Source organism: Hyposmocoma kahamanoa, unplaced genomic scaffold, assembly GCF_003589595.1.
Source record: "Hyposmocoma kahamanoa isolate Upper Pololo Valley unplaced genomic scaffold, ASM358959v1 93, whole genome shotgun sequence".
NCBI classification, from domain to species: Eukaryota; Metazoa; Arthropoda; class Insecta; order Lepidoptera; family Cosmopterigidae; genus Hyposmocoma; species Hyposmocoma kahamanoa.
In genome coordinates, this window is record NW_020654810.1 from 16,508,066 (window position 1) to 16,525,409 (window position 17,344).

At 39.0% G+C, this 17,344-nt stretch overlaps 1 protein-coding gene across 1 annotated transcript in view; it reads left to right on the forward strand.

Moving 5' to 3' along the window:
• The window catches only part of LOC113237074 (RNA-binding protein Musashi homolog Rbp6), a 671,710-nt gene that overhangs the window by 625,546 nt on the left and 28,820 nt on the right, over window positions 1–17,344 (forward strand). Inside the window, exon 8 of the mRNA XM_026473334.1 lies at window positions 8,684–8,766. Coding sequence (XP_026329119.1) covers window positions 8,684–8,766 — 83 coding nt within the window. The remainder of the gene's footprint in view (window positions 1–8,683; window positions 8,767–17,344) is intronic.

Genomic DNA, 17,344 nt, shown 5'->3' on the forward strand with positions numbered 1-17,344 from the left:
TTCGGCCACAGACGCAGTTCATAGCAAAATATTATTAATTTTCAAACACAATGATTTAAATAAATGGTTAACAAAGTTTTAGAAATGAGTAAATTTTTGGTATTGCTAAAGGATTTTTGAAAACCTCTCCGAAATGAGTAAATGTTTAACGGCGGGGAATTAACTTTAGCCTAATCTAACGTTGAGTATTCACTGCTGTCGGATGTTTTTAGCAGAGGAACGTGTTTAGAAAGGTAATGTAGTAAACATGCTGCATATACTGTGCCATACGAATCCAATTACGGCAACCAAAGCTTTAACACTGATTCAAATGATTGTGTCGTGGCGCTCGGTGGTCATACAGCTTGATTTTCCATGATGGTCGATTCAGAATATTTGTAATTGATTTCAAGAGGTCACAGCAAACCTGGTTCGGCAAAATAATAAATACGTCACATCGAGTATTGTCTCGAAAGTATTGCGAGTTACTAAATAGCTTACTCTATTTTTTTTCGTAATTGTAACTAGATATTTGCATGCTATTTAATTTATGCGAAACTTGTTTGTACTGATACCGTCTCTTGTTATACCGTGTTTTAAGCAATAAACGAATTATTATCAGTATTAACAAAAAAATTATATAATGTACGCCGTACAATGTTGTAATAATAACTGCCTCGGGAGCCAAACGGTTACCATGCCACGACTGCCTCGCAGAGGTCCCAGGTTCGATTCCTGGGTTGGGAGAAATATTTGCATGGCCTACATTTATTTCTCTGGTGAGTTTGGGTGTAATTTGTGGTTGTCTATGTGTGTGTCCATGGCACCCGCGACACAGGGTTTCCCTACTGCGGGGTTATGTTGAGTGTGTACATTATTGATTATTATTATTATTAATTGAAAACTAAGACTATAGTTTTATCTCGAAATCAGAAGTCTTCTTAAAAGTTTACGACGAAGCCACTTTACCTCACACATTTTGTGCATGCATAGAGTCATAGTAAAAATAATTTCGAATGTATATGTATATCGACCCTGGAAAACAATCTTGTCGTATCTCGAAATTATTATTTTCGTGTGTTTCGTCAAATATCGACATTACATAGTAAAAAAATATCGTCGTAGCATCACGACTCGTAGATCAAAAAATGCGTCAAATTTTCAATCATTTTCTCAAATTTTCCAGATATTACAAAATCGCTTTCCAGGGTCGATATACCTACTATGTTCTATTCTACATAATACAGTTCCCAAAATAATTAAGTCACATTGTCCATTATTTCAAACCATAGCTATGCATACATACATATATATCATAAAATACATACCCTAAACCCGACGTCACTCAGAGCCGTTGAGTTGCTCGTAATCGTGCAGCGCAAATACGTTCAGCACTTATTCCTGGCACTCGTTTCAGGTGCGCCGTGTGTGCAGGCCTCTATGCAGAATAAAGCGAAAGGGCTCGCGTAGCACTCGTGCTTTTTCAATATTCTGCACTTTCTAATTTCTTCCTACAAATGATTGCTCTTGCGGAACATATTTGATATTGTTTCTTTGTTTAGTTTTATCATTACGCAATATTTACAATTATTAGGTACCAAATAATGATTATCACTCGTGACATGTTTAATTTTTATTTTATTTATTTATTTAGAAAATATTTTGATGACCTCCGTGATCAAGTGTCACCATTTCTGAAATCCTGAAACTAACTTTTGTATATTATTATCTCGGGTCTTGGTGTTCACTGTAGCGACGTTGTTTACAATTTCCATGACAAAAGTGCGTTAGTTACTTACTTTAGTATCAGAGCAACGCATGTGATGTTGTGATGTTATTTAGAATGGATAGCCAACACAATACATATGTAGGGCATAGCTAATAACATACAGTCAATGTATGTAAGCATTATACATATCGCACTTACAGGCTACCACCACACACACTGCAGGTAGGAATAAGCTGTTTTTTTTAATGTATATGTACTACTTAGGAACGGCTACGATTTGAAGTCACGCGTAGCCGACTCAAACGTGAAATATAGTCAAACCATGGTAAGAAACCTGTAGCATGTGATAATCATCATTTACAAAGTCTACACATTTTTCTGCCTTTATTCATTTCACAAAATGCTACAAAAATAAATGTGAAGGATTAAACAATCTCTACCCTAAGTAGCGTTTAAATTTTATTAAAAGTAGACACAATTTTCTGACTTGCAAGGTAATTTCAATTTATCAGCGGCGAGCACGCAGGAGAGCGAGTAAAGCCTTCATAATCCAACAGCGAGATAATAAGAAAAATAGTGCAAATTTTCCACAAGTAAATCCTCGACATGGGCGCTTGGGTTAGAAGGAGAAACAAATGGTATGTGAATCAAATCGGAGCGAGACAGTTGCGAGTGGCCCTTGTCGCGTGTTACTTCAAGGATTAGAGACGCGTGTTATAGAATGTAAAGACTAAATACGTCGATACACGTGTGGCCTTGTTTAAGTAACGGATTTTATAGCTATGAGCGAACATGGCATAATTGCTATTACATGTTTAGCTTCGTTAAAGTCGCAAACCGTTAGATGATTTCGAAAACCCGACTTCAAGTATACATGTGTCATAACCGGTTCTTATTGAGTTTAAAATCGCTCTATGTATTTAAAGATCTCGCCTTTACTACGTGAATTTTTGAAAAGTTTGAAACACTGGCAATAAAATGGTTGGGTAATATATAACAACATTATTGCCGAAATCAGCACGAAAACTGTTGTGTAGTGTTCAGCAAACAAGCATGGTCTCGCAATAAACCGGCCGGTGCGGGACCGGTTACTCCAACTCGACCGAGGACAGCTCGAAATACGACCCCTCCCAACTTTACCCGGCAACTTTAAGATGGCTATTTTTCGAGTGCAAAGTTTTGTATTTCGGATGCAGTTGTAAATATTTGGTTTTCTCACTGCGGTCTTCCTAACAAGTGAACCGTAAAGTACGTGCGAGTGGCGTCTTCATTCTCAATCTGCGCAAGTCCGCGGTTTGCCGCTCGCATCACAATGTTGCTCCCTCTCCCACCCCCTACTTCTATTCGCAATTAAAACGATATTATCGGAATCATACACTTTCCCCCTTGCAACTTTCAGGAGAGGGATTTTTTCGCGCTCTCAGCTCGTGATAAAGTGTACTCGCTATTATTTCTTCTTTTAGAACACGGGATTTATAACTTCTTCGTAAAAGGATTCCAGGATCGGTTATTAATTTCATCGGAGATTGCATTTTTTGTTTTATTTTGTGAAGAGTTATTTATACAGAGATTTAGAACAAGTTACTTGTCCGCTTTTTATATTTACGTACCTACTTGGAAATTTGTTTTTATCGTACTTCTATACAAAAAGTTGCTGCGTTAGTGAACTGACACCAAAAAATTTTGCTAGAAGTACTTGTTCAATATTCAATCTTGTCTTCATGGCTAATTAAAGACGACCTCAGTGGTCGAGTGGCTTACGCACCGGTTTTTATGGTGTCGCTCTCTGCGATCTCTGAGATCCCGAGTTCGATCGCCAACCGGGTCAACGTAGAAAAAGTCACTTTTCCATATTGTCTCGGGTCTTAGTGTTTATAGTACCGTTGTTGTTTCCGATTTCCATAACACAAGTGCTTTAGTTACTTTCTTTAGGATCAAAGCAACGTAGGTGATGTTGTCTAATATTTATTTATTTATATTTATTTAAAAGCAGCTATCTGTGATCGTAAGCATTTATAGACTGGAATTTATTTTAAAAACAAATGCATGGATAATCCCGTAGATCCTGGCCTATTCGTCTCTACCACGTTATCAACCTGGTACGCAGATCATTGAATCTCATTGACCACAACTTGTACGTCTTTCATTTCAATTAAAGACAAATAACAGTGCATTTAAGATTATTATTATTACAGAAGTTAAAAACATAATCAAGACATTAAAATCACAATGTGCTTTTCGTAATATATTGCAAATTGTAAAAAAGTGCTTAGATACTTTTTAGTTTCAAAAAAACTTTTTTATAACATGGATAACAAAAAATAATTAAAGGAAGCTTTGTTAACCACTATACTATTATAATGATAAGCACATCAATTACAGCTCGTGTGGAGCCCACATGTCTAATCAAATGGGACACGATAACTCGGGTAATTGCACAGATCATTGATAAACGTTGATCATTACCTATTTAGCTAACTGTGTTTACTTGACTTGTAGAATATTCGATTCATTAATTAATTTGCAACCTCTATAGAACCTTTAGAAGATTTTAAGTTACTTTCACGTTACGACGCTACAATACCAAAATGGTCTTTGACACCATGTATTTCTAGAACGTGTGGCGGGTTAAAAAATACGAGGATGCCGAGAGATCTTCGTCCAACAATAGAACATTGATGACGATTAAAAAAACGGAAATGCCCTTTGCAAAGGACTATGGTGCTTATCAGTTACCATAATAGTAAAACATGATCCGCTAAAGCAACGCGCGCACACTAATCTAGGTCGCAATCGGAGGCCAAAGTGTGTCGTAAAACAACGCAGTCGCGAATAAAAGGGACGGAATCTTATTAAAGTAAATATTTATGGCATTGCCATCAACCGATTGGACGAGGGTTCCGTCGCCATTGATAAATTGTCCCGCCGGTTGCGGCCTAACGGCTACTCTCCCAAATATTTCTCGTGTTACATATCGCGCTAAAAAAAATTCGATGTGTTTGATTTATGACATAATTTCCTTTCACGCCTTTTGATAAGTTTCCTTGGAATTCGGGCGTGAGTGCGTCGCGGGACACGGGGACGCTTTTATGCTGAGTAAATCTCGCCCACGCCGAACGCTTGAAACTTGCTTGAGCAAAATACAGTGAAAATAAATGAAACTTGAAAAAACTGAAAAACTTAGTGAGCTTCGGGAACTTAAATAGTTGAGCATCTCGACGCACAAAGTGGCGAGGCAATTTTGTCTCTATTTATTTACCTGAACATAGACAAGAGCATGTCTCCACACAATCAGCTTGACGGAAAAGTTGATTGTTCGTGTTCCATTCAACTTCACAATAGAGAAAATGAAGAGGAACCAATTCTTTTTACAGCAGCTTTTATCCACCGTTTCCTACGCTTGCCGAAAGTTTGCATTTAGACTCTCGACTCGAATGCATTAGAATCTGTGCAAATATTTGTCCTCGAGTCGACTATGTATTTTTCTTTTGGGCGATGATTTCGATAAATTGTTTATACATTTGAGAACCTAAAACCTGGTTTTGTTATTCTCTTTACGGTCGTTCTACTAGTACTGCAACTGCGTAGCAAGTTGTAATATAATCATACATCATAGCCTGTCCCAAAACTGAAACAAACGCTCCAATTAATAGGCTTCTTATAAGGATCGATCGCATAAGGCCGCCAATGGCAGGCAATTCTGTTTTCTCATAACCTCGTCTTTTTCTCACTAATAGCTATTGCGATTAACTTGTTATTATTAGCTGAGCTCAGAAGCAATCCGGCAATTATTTACGTAGCAAACATTATGTCACGATGAAAGCTCGTTGATAAAACTTTTGGCTAACTATTACGTCAGAATGGACAATTCCCGAACATCTCTTAATTATGGTGCTGCGTATTTCGTATTACAATAATGAAGCGAAACAATAACAAAAGTTTGGACGTCGGAGCGCGGCCGGCGAACAACTTCACCGCTCTGCTCATTTGAGTGCTTGTTGAGCTCCTAATGAAAACTTGCCAGTTACCGCCGACATAGAACGTTACTTTTATTGGGCAAAAAACAAGGACAAAGTCGCCACTATGACTCGTGTTAATCCACTTTTACTTATATTTCGCTTTCGGCTTCAATTAGCTAACTTATAACTTGGCCGGAATTACAGATTAAGAGACTCATTTACAATAAATTCTAGTAACGACGGGCTTGGGGAAGGGAAAAGGTAGCGAAGGTATAGAAAAAATGTAGCACACAACCCTCGAAGGCGTAGAGGGCACGACGTGGAGGCCTAAAGTTGTATAACGTCCGTTATCGACGCCTACAATAAGTCGCGTTTTATACGGTTATTATAGCGCCATAAACGCCACCGGCCGGTGTTTCATACAGTGCCGGGCAGATTATACTGCCTGCGGGCCGCGGGGTGAAGGGGTGGGGTGCTGGGCGCGCGAGGCGGGCCCGCCCACTGTCAGCTCCACGTGCCGCCCGACAGATGTGTCGAGATATCCGATATCGGGAGACACATTCATAATCTTTGCCTCAACCTTTTGCTTCTTATATTAAAATAACTAAACCTTCTCTCAGGTGAGAACATGACGTGAATTAAAAATTGGGCCACTAATATACAGGCGGAATCCCAAGGCCACGAAAAATATTTAGGTGAAATAGTAATTACACTTTATTCCACAGCACACACACTACACTTACGCTTTTAGTTTCGTTTTTCAAATATAATTTTTTACAATCTTTGTTTTAATGACTGAATGGTAATAAAGTATTTCTTGTAAAAGTTTGGATTACGAAGGGTATAAATTATTCTGATGCATGTTTAATTTGTCAAAGCAGAACCCACGGAAGGCAACGCTCGCAAATCACCCGAAATCCCCAGATTTAATTAAAGTATTCCACCTAAAAATAAAGGTACATGTACAGTACCTACTCTAATTGACGCCGAAAAAAAAGTTAATTCCTGGAGCGACGTTGGAAGAACTTTCATTAGCGTTTCACGACTATAATTGCAAGTTAAAATAATTATGTTTACGGAATCCTTTTCTTACCCAGAGATTATTTATCTTCTCCATTGTTACAAGAAGTGACGCGGACGAATTTCACGAAAATACCCCATTTATCTACAGCGAGCACACAAAGGCAATGCGAAACCCAAAACTTTTTACGTGGTCAGTGACAATGCTATTTCTCTCTTTTCTCTTAACGTTTCATTTCTAACTTCTAAGGGTATTGTATTTGTACAGTTTGTGGGCGGCAATAAAACATGTTCTATTTTAGGGTTTGACGTTGTCTTACAGGAGTTCTTAGATCCAATTCGGCAGTCGCATTTTATATTTGCTCAAGCGTCGCCCGCAGATAACTTAACTCAGCAGCGGCCGCTTTTGCTTACTTTATTCGGTTTACAGACCCGCATAAATAAGGGAAGCTATCGGCTCCACTCGCCATGGAACTACATAATCTGCTTCACCGCCCCCTCTCGCCGTTTCACTTATTATCCCTGTATAAAAACAACGCTTTATCAAGTTTTGTACTCCGCCGACACCATGTTTTACGCGAGAAGGGATTGCTATCAATCGTTTTTATTCGGAACGCAATAACGCAGTAGCGATTTTCTTCCTTCATAGACCGTGCCGACCTTATAATGCATAAAGAAAATACGGTCATCTATGGAACTCAACTGAACCCTTATTTGCCTTTTCGGTGTGTTACTATCTTTGCCTCAATTCCTACGCAAAGCCACCCCGCCGCGCGTGAAATACCAAATGCGCCCTAGTTTCGTGGAACGGATCGCGCTGTTTGTTTAGGCCAACTGGAGCCGCGAAAGGTGATGGACTCAATATTAACAAAGAGCCATCGTCGGATTATAAATATCGGTGGAAAGGTGTAACATTTTGACGGGTGTTTGTTGATTAGCAACTGTTAAGTGAGGTCGTGATAAATGATTTTAAGGTTTTGTTTATACAAAGAGCAGCTCTGTTTGAGAATGACTCATTGCTGTCATGAAACTTATGCACACGTGCCCATATCAACACGTGGACAGGCCAACGAGCGAGTTACAAGTTCGGCGAGGGAGCGCGTATACGTGTCAGCATAATTGCGGCGCCGTCTACTGTTTGCCGAGCGGCTCGCTAATGCTATTTGCCGTGGCGGGTGGACACGTCACATCACGTGTGTGTGTCTTAATCGTTAGCAGACAGAAACATGCCTACTCATCTCCTTGTTTTGTTTGCCACTTTAAGCAGAAACTTTGACAATGTCAGGTGATTACGTGATTTTGGGACAACGGACCGAAGACGTGTTTCGAAGTTCTAGGATTTATTTGTGTGACAGATTGTTAAGCTCGAAAGTATAAGTCACCGTATGGGGCAAAGTAAATATCGGAAAGCGATTCGAATGTCTAGTGCGAAACTCAAAATTCCAATTTGTAATTCATGAATCGTATAAGGAGGAACTTCAGCGATCTTTTGAGTACGGCCGGCGAACGTATTGTCGAAGTTGGTCGTTGCAGTAGCCACGTGAATATCTTGGAGCGTTTAAAGGATCTTGATTGTATTGTGAATAGCGCTTCTAAGTTTTAATATTAAATTGGATATTTCAAGCAATCGACGGCTTTGATCGCGCCAGCCGCCCAACAATGCTTGGTTGATAGGCATTGTCAAACTGATTGACGTCCCTTTTGAACTTATACTGATGCGCATTTCGCTTTTGTTAAGATAGAAGTTAATTTTGCTACCTACTCAAACGTGTGAACGTGGGTACGGGTAGATTATATTTAATTATAAGCAAAGTTATAAGCGTACGAGAAGGCCCGGTGTATTAGTATAGTTTATAGACTGTTAATCAACCAATTTTCCATGAATTACTATAACATAATTAAGGCACATCATTATTTATACCTCCGTATTATTTGTGCCATATTCCAAGAACCTTAGGTAACAATATATTAATTATTATACTGTTCATTGTTTCAGGTTTTGGTTTCGTCACGTTTCAAAGTGAAGATATTGTAGATAAAGTGTGCGAAATACATTTTCACGAAATCAACAACAAAATGGTAAGTTGTTTTTCTGTTATTACACCTACATGTCACAAAACACAGTTCTAAATAAAATTTATATTGCTAAATACAATATTGACGCTTTAAACCCATCTGATATTCAAGAAACAGTTGATATATTATTATTTTAGAATTACATGTAAAGATGAAAGCCTGGTGGACTAATATATAATATAACTCGTTATCTAATTCCCACTCCACTTTCTTACCACACACAATTTTAACACGCTTATAAGTTAGCATAAGTTAATGTAAGCTCTGTACATTTGAGTTAAAATATACAAATCATCATTATCAATATTCCATCATGTGTAACTTTGAAGCCACTTACCAGAAATCGTGGTAACCATTAAAGGTTTGACCTTCCGCCACTCAAGTTTTTCGGAATGTTTGAGCGAAATTTAATTTAAATTTACATTTTCGGCTAGGGTTTTGCTTTGAGGAAACCTGCACACATTCGCAAAGGAATTTAATGATGTATCTAGGCGTAGACTAGGGTTCCACCCCTATGTTGTGTATATTCCAAAGATTCGCACTAAGCGTTACGCTTCCACATTTATATGGCGAACGGCTATGGAGACGAATTCCCTGCCTGCAGACTTGTTCCCTGAATGTTATAACTTGGGCCTTTTCAAGGCCAGAGTGGGCATTATTTAGGTGTGCATGCTTCATCGTATCTCATCGTGACTTTCCAATATGTGCAGTGAATAAAATTCGTTTATTCAATTTCGTTTCTCAGAGACGTGGTAAGAATATTCTCTGTCATTTTTAAGCAAAACTGTTAACTAGTGCATACTAACATTGTATAATGCCATCAGGCGTACGACTTGTTCTTCCCGTCACTTGGTATCATAAAAAAAATGCTATGCTACATAACTTGTGTCGCCTCATTAAGGTTGTGACGTCACAAACTAATTATAGCCATTTCTTTCTAATACCTCATTTATAAATGCCAGTAACTGCTAATACTACAATTTTATTAAATGGCTTAAACAATGTCCTTTCTAGCAAATTTGTAAAAATCATAACACTAGAAATATCATCAAATGTACAAACAGCCGTTTAGCTTCTTTGGTAAAAAATGGGTGCTATGAAAAAACAGAACTTTAGCAAAAGGATACAAAGGTAAAAAAACAGATCTGGAAAATAAAAAGTAGGTCACTAATAAAAACTTTCTCGTTTTTAAGTTCTCTGTAAAAAAAGTACCTTGCCTTATTATGAACATCTACATTTTGTTTATAATTGTAACACTTTTTTTTCTATTTTGTTAAAACAATTTTTTTGAGGAATAAACCTCATGAGCGCGATATCATAATTCAACGATCTATCAAATTAATAAAACCTTAATTGGTTTTATTTAATATGACTTTTTATATTATCATTTTATCCTTAAACTACAAAATCAAGCAAACTTGTTTACAAGGAATCTGCGTGCGACTCTATACTAACTTGACATTGTCGGTCAGATATCAATTAGAGAAGGACCCGAGCTGGCGGCTCGCCAAACTAAGCCAATAAAGCGCCCCACTAAAGCTGGCTTTTACTATGTTTAGATTTTTCTCCGCCAGGGGGCCGTGACATGTGTATTCGAGATGTAGCCACGACACCCCGTGATTTAAGCCGCAGACAGATGAGATTGCGCTGTTGATTTAAACAGTCTGGATGGTTTAGATGGTCTTTTGTCGACTTTGTCTTTCTTGAATAGTGGTGGTTACATATGAAGAAGACATTTAAAAGCTAGAGACTTTTATCGTTTTTTTAAGAGTGGTGATAGGAGTCTCTATGCAGCGGTCACTTGAGAAGTGATCCCCAGGATAGGAAGGACTACTCCTTCCTTCCTTATTCCTTCCTACTTACTTCTACCATTAAAAAGTTTTGCTGTGTTCCCGTTTGAAGGTTAAGGAAACATAAAACTGAAGATTTCATATGCCACAACCGTCAACGCGTTCATGATACTTCCATAGTCTCTACGGTATCTACATATATGCGACGGTTACTAATTCCCATCAGGTGAACCGTCTGACTGTTAACTGGTTTACGTACCATGAAAGGAAAGGTAATCATTTATTTTTAATTTAATCCGTATTTTACAAACTTGCTTACACTAACACCGCAGGCAATTAATTCAAACTTTCCCCTCGTAACAGTGTTGTCTACCGCTGTCCACTATCCGCGCAACATTACTAGTTGCCCTTTACAAGACTATTACAATCATGTGCCGCTATAAACCTCGCCCCGATTAACTTGTACGACGCAGCACGCACATTGTCTACCCCCACGTTTTATTATTTCATTCAAATTTTCAGGACGCTCGCTGACGAATTTATCGCGCCACTTCACGCATGCTCTATGCTATAACTCCAATAAAACTAATTATACGATAATTACTACACTAATAAATGTAACAGCATAGTCATAAAACTCATTACATTTTGTATTTGCCTAGTAAAGTAAACCTCATTTGAATTCTGTTCGATACAAGTTCAAAACAGCAGAAATCCCTGTCTAAAAGATCACAGCTGTAGGTACTTAGGCACGATCCATAACGTGCGTCGTAGTCAAAGTTTTCGCCATCCCTCGAAAGTAAAGGAGGGCGACACCGCTCCCGGCCGTTGTCGATGCATATTCCTGATTATTAATGCTTGTTTTTTGTGTCTTGCCCTATTGTCTCGCACGATAATGGCTGTACGAAACTCACGGCATGTGTCGGGTGGAATCGCAAGGGTGATGCGTGCCCTAAGTGGAGTAAACAACGAACAAAGACATCAAACAAATGGGTAGTGTTTTAGAGTAATTACGGTTCGCTTCCGTGCGAAACGAGAGGTGAGCATGATGCGAACCTGCTCCCTAGGCGTAACATATACACGACGGAAACTAATCGCTTATTATTTTGCCCTTTTTTGTTGCGTGTCGGTGCAAATGATCAATGTTACTGTAAACTTCCTTTTCACTTGCCTTCCTAAACAATGTAAACAGAATGGAGTTACAAAGTAAAGAAAGTACATTGTTTGTTTAATGTCGCTTCTTGTGCTTTATATCGATACATTTTTCAACATCTAGCAGAGTAATCTTGAGTATACATTTAATTCAGGAACGTGATACGTAAACAGAGAAGGCTATTAAAAATCCGCGTAGTTTATCATAAACACATCTAATAGTTATATTTACGCACGCAATAAAGAAGACAGAGGCGTCACGTCAGCACTGGCGTTTACGCCACGGGTAGCTGCCCTCGTAAATTTAATATGTCATCTCTTATATTAAAATGGTCGTTAAGCTAATAGCTGCTCCGCCTTCCCGCACGAGAGTGATAGGGTGATGCCGTGGCTTACTTTGAATAATAAAAAAAATATTATCTTTATTTTCGGATAACGGAAATTGTGACGTAGAATGTCCAGGCAGTCCAGCAAGTATGATTAATGCTTGCGCGTGACATGTTCACCTCAGTCTTAACATTTTGTTCGTTTTATTTTCCGTTTTAGCTATTTGAAACAACGTATTATTACTATTATTGTAATGTAAATACAACAATAAGTCAAGTTTTAATACGGAAAATTAAGATTCGAAACGATGTTTAATTAACGATTGTTTGTTGTAAAAGACATTGCGCGAGGAAACTCTCGGCGCTGCATTTTGAAACATAAATACGGGCCTCCATTTAACGTTCGCAACAAATTTTCGTCACTCCATTACGTCCTTACACATTACTCCTTTAATTGCTTCCGCTTACCATGAATTTTAACAACAAAGCAGCAACGTGCCGCAAAATGGGTGAAATACAATGTAGTTTAGATTTCACCTCCTAACATCAATTTCTATTTGCCGGATTTAAGCAGCCCCGGGACGTACACCTGCGCCTTTTCTTTACACACCTGTTAAAGTCATCCCATTACGGAGCAAATAAGGGCGCGCAAATGCGTAGCTTTCAAGAAAATTTCACTGAATTTGTCAAAGGCTGTCGAAAGTGCAATTTATTGTTCGATTATTCGAGTCCCATTGGCCCTCAAGAAGTACTCGTAACAATCACAAATTGCCACAAATCTCGAACCATGTGTAGTTATCGTATATCACGTCCACTTGAAGAAAATTCAGATTTAAGAGTTCACCGAGTGAAATATACCTATCAAACTAGCTGCATTAGCTTCGAACATAAAGTTACAAGTTGTGTAGATCGCCCAACTTTTGCAAATAAGCAACTTTTATGGTGTAAGCCACACGAGCGAATTTCCCGGTTTTATTTTTCGAACTACGGGCTACGTTTTATTGGACGTTTAACTAATGGTTTTCCAAAACAACGTGACAGCAGTACTCGATGATTCATTACGCACGTTTTTTGCACATCCATATCAATTTTAATATTTCTCACGGTTAACATAACCGCGAGAAATTCACATTCGAAATTCGTTCACGTTCCAACAAAAGGCGGTGACATAACAATGCACTAGAAGCATTACAATCACATAAACACATGCAAGGGATGCGGGCAATCGCGTATATTTTTCTCCTCAATCGTGCATGAGGCAAACAAATGGTTTCCGTTTACGAAATAACACTAAAAGTAGGCACATTTGAAACTGCCACTTAAATCTTGGGATCCTCGATCGCCATTTCTCTTAGCGTCTTAACTGGCTGGTGTAGGGCTGGCGGGTGCCGGCTGCCGGGGCACCCTTGTCGTTACTGCTACATTAAAGAATGGCCTACACACCCATACGAAGCGTGCACCCGCCGAGTTCTTGATAAGAAAAGAGATTCAAGCAAGATTAATTCTGCCCTTGTCTCGAGCAATTTTCGTTTACGAAATTCTCGTAAACTTTCAGCGGATGCGGAAACATTCACACTTTTTTTCGAATATTGGATAAAAAGACACATCTTGAGTACCCGCTACTCGCTCCGCTGGTATGTCCCCCTCTCCCTCTCACCGTTTGAACAATCAATCACGTGCTCCTCCGCAACCGTGATTACCATAAACTTCCCGTTTTAGCAGGACCCAGCCCGCTTCATCTAAGCTTTATCGATTCGTCCGCGGCCATTTTTGCGCCTTCTATATATCAAGCGGCTCTCTCCGACAGTCCCTTTTCATTGAAACTTGCAATTGGCAAGTTTTGGGGTCGAAGATTTGGAGGGATTCTATCTAGTCTTTTTTTCATGGCCGACTAAAACTTTTTATTTAAAAGTTTCTCGGTAACATCGAGTGTAAAACTTTAAGAATTTATATCTGCAGTAAACTCCATCTTCTGTGTACATTGAAAAGGAATATTTGTTAAAAAAAAAACAATGAATTTAATCTTGAATGTCTTAAGAATGCAAATGGAAAGTTTCAATTTGAGCATGCTAATAGAGGTGACATGAGTTCCCACATGACTAGCCATTAATAATACAGGGGCTCTCTGCGCGAAGCTGTAACGAGGTTTGGGAGACACTCTCAACCTCCCTCGCTGTTACTTGTTGATAAGATAGTCTCAAATTATTATAATCAATGCTTTTCTCAACTTTCAGAGCATGCAGCTTTAATACTAACCATTAAACTTTAAGCAGTTACGCTCAACGCGACTTTTCTATTCATTTATACCTTCGTTTTACATCAAATAAATTACAAATTCGATCACCAGCCGCTAGCAATCAGTATTTGATCAACAACCTAATTTCCTATGTACGTATAAAGTATAAATTTAATGGTTATAAAGGCGTACGGCACGCAATTTCCAAATGACGCAACTAACTCGAGTGTAGGCAAAGACGTAAATTATGGCTCAACAGGCCCTTCCGGCCGTTAACGATTTCTGCTAGAACTTAAACCGGAGCGTGAAAGAAAATTAATTAATCACACATGTGGGCTACGAATTAAATTTGGCTGCCGTGCGACACAATGCATGCACTCGCTCGTATAAAGACGATCGATTTTATGTGTCTCGAATTCGAGCAGCGTGTTAATAAGTCACTGGTATACAAATACGATGAAATCTTTTGATAACTAAGCTTATTATTAGATATTAAAAATTATTTTGGTACGATTTTTCCACACCTCCGAATATGTTCTGATGTTGAGATTATTTCCTTACAAGAACAAAGCTTTTTTTTATAACATCAAGTCGTCACTTGACGAACAAGTCGTGCGCCTGAAGGTAAGCTACACTTCTGTGCATAACAGTTACAGTGTTACTTTAAATTCTCTGACGGGCACTACCACTGCGTTCGTCACCCTGAGACATAAGTTGACAAGTCCCATATGCCTGTAATTTCACCAGCGCCCTTACCCTTCAAAACCGGAACACAGTAATGCTGACATTACTGCTCAGCGGCAGAAATAGGTAAAACGAGGTATCTCTGCTGCTACTACAAGATTTTACGACTGCCAGAAAAGGTCGTACGCGTTACGGAACTCCTGACTAAGGCTGCGCTATAAGAGGAAGACGCGCTGTTCTTCTCTACAATACAACAGTAGATTTCGCTGCCAATCCTTATCAGCCACAACAAACGATCCAACAGCCATAAAGTATTGTAAGAACCCGCGCGTAATTGAAACGGTGTCACTGCGTAGGGAGACAATAAAATAGTGACAGTACTGAGGGCGCGGGTGTCATCAATAAAGGCCATAAGTTAGGGCAGGCCGGTTCATTACTGCCTGTGCGGCGTCTCCACATACCCATTACAGGGAGTTAGGAGACGCGAGTGGCGATAAATAGCGGCCGAGAAACCCTGCTTTATTTCTCGCGCACAATTTCATTTACATTAGAGGTGCGGAGTTTGGTAAGCCGAGCCTCCTCCCGAGAGTCGTGTGAAGTCGCAGATTCATGCAAGCGAGTTACGAGCGCCGGGACCTCGCCGGTAATCTACTTGGTGTTGTGACAACCTCGACGTTGCGACCTACTTAATTACAACTAATTGCTACAGGTGTACGTACTATAAGTGCGTCATTAAATTTATTACAGGATGTTATTTTATTAATTTGGAGCTTCACGTTGAAACACATAAACTGACTTTGTTGTCGCTGCCGCCACTGGCTTTTTTCGTTGTACATCCACTAAAATAACCATTTTGTTTTACTGATATCCGAAATGCAGAGTAGCCTAAATTGGACGAACCTTTTCATGGAACTAGTACTTTTACGAACACGGAAACACTTTCACGAGGGTCTAATATACAAATTTGATTATACGTTTCAATTGTCGAAACGCGGCCTCCGGCGGTCATTCTGTGTCGTTTTATTCCTCGCTCCTACATTGGAGGAGCTCTTAAGCGTGATACGAATTAGTTAAGCAGTGAGTCCTCTGTAATCGCGTTTACAATTGCAAACGGCCGCGGAGTTGCCAATACACTTTTTGCTTGTTTTGCTTTCAGTTTAATTGGTCTCTGTGAGAGTACTCGTCTTGCTTAGGTTTGCTTATATAGAACGAAATTAACTGTAGCTGAATTTAGAAAGTATGCACAAATAATACACATGTGTGTCTGCGTACCCTTTGGAGTTAAAATCGTTCAGAAATCAAAGTTCAGTTTTATTATAAAAATATGTCACAAAGGCAAAGTTTGAATGAAACAAACCGCTTCAAGTAAATTGTTGTGTTGTCATTCTGAAATATTATTTCAAAGCCGTAAATTACAAAATTAAGTCAACACGGTTTTCCAATTCAGAAACAATTGCTTCTAAATCTGGTTTTCCATTAGTCGAAATGATATTCAGACCAACAGGGCGTGTAATATAAAAGCGTCTTATGCCTCGCGAGCGCGATTGCCATCGAATGCGATCGATTTCCAGAAATAGCCGCAGGCCGTAGACTGTCTGCCGCAATGAATGTTGCAACTCCAGTGATGGAATCGGGAAACGTCAAATCCAATAATACCTTATCTAGTCTGAACTGATTTGTAACGGGCGCAGTGGCAGTGCCCTTTCAGATCTTTATGACTATAAGCTCTGAGTGGCACTGCAACTTCTACAGACAGGCGTAGCGCTTACGCCGTTCGTCCCGTCAATTGGTTTTCATAAAAAAACCTTTAATGAAAGTAGGAAATTAAAGTTCTTTTTTTCTTGGATCAAAATCGGGTCTATTTGTTTTTTCAAACAAACCAACTTTGCGGGCCCTTTACAGGTCCCATGGTCACGGCTGACTGAGATGGTAAAGTCCCCAACCAGTTATGTCTAATATTTAGATCCGAAAAGTAATAGTTTCATTTCCTGTGTGTGACAATCGCTAAAGCCTAAAAACTTTTATGAAAGTTTCGAAAAAATAAATTTATATTTAAATATTTTAATGTATCAATATATAAATTAAATTTTTATTGAATTGATATCCATTTTTTTTTTTGTGAAATTACTCCACTAGTTTGTCATAATTATTAATACAAAGATCTCATAGATTTCTCATAGACGGCGCTACGACTAAAAAGTCGTTGAAAAGATCAAGTACAAAGACACGACGCAAGCACATAGAAAAATTCGTGCGGTCCGTTGGTTCGTTCCGTGGCTTAGTTGGTATAGCGTCTGGCACGGTATGCAAGAAGACGTCGGTTCGAATCCGACCGGATCGAAGGAATTTTTTCTGAGTGTTTTTTCTGAGTGTTCGATCTTTGTATTAATAAT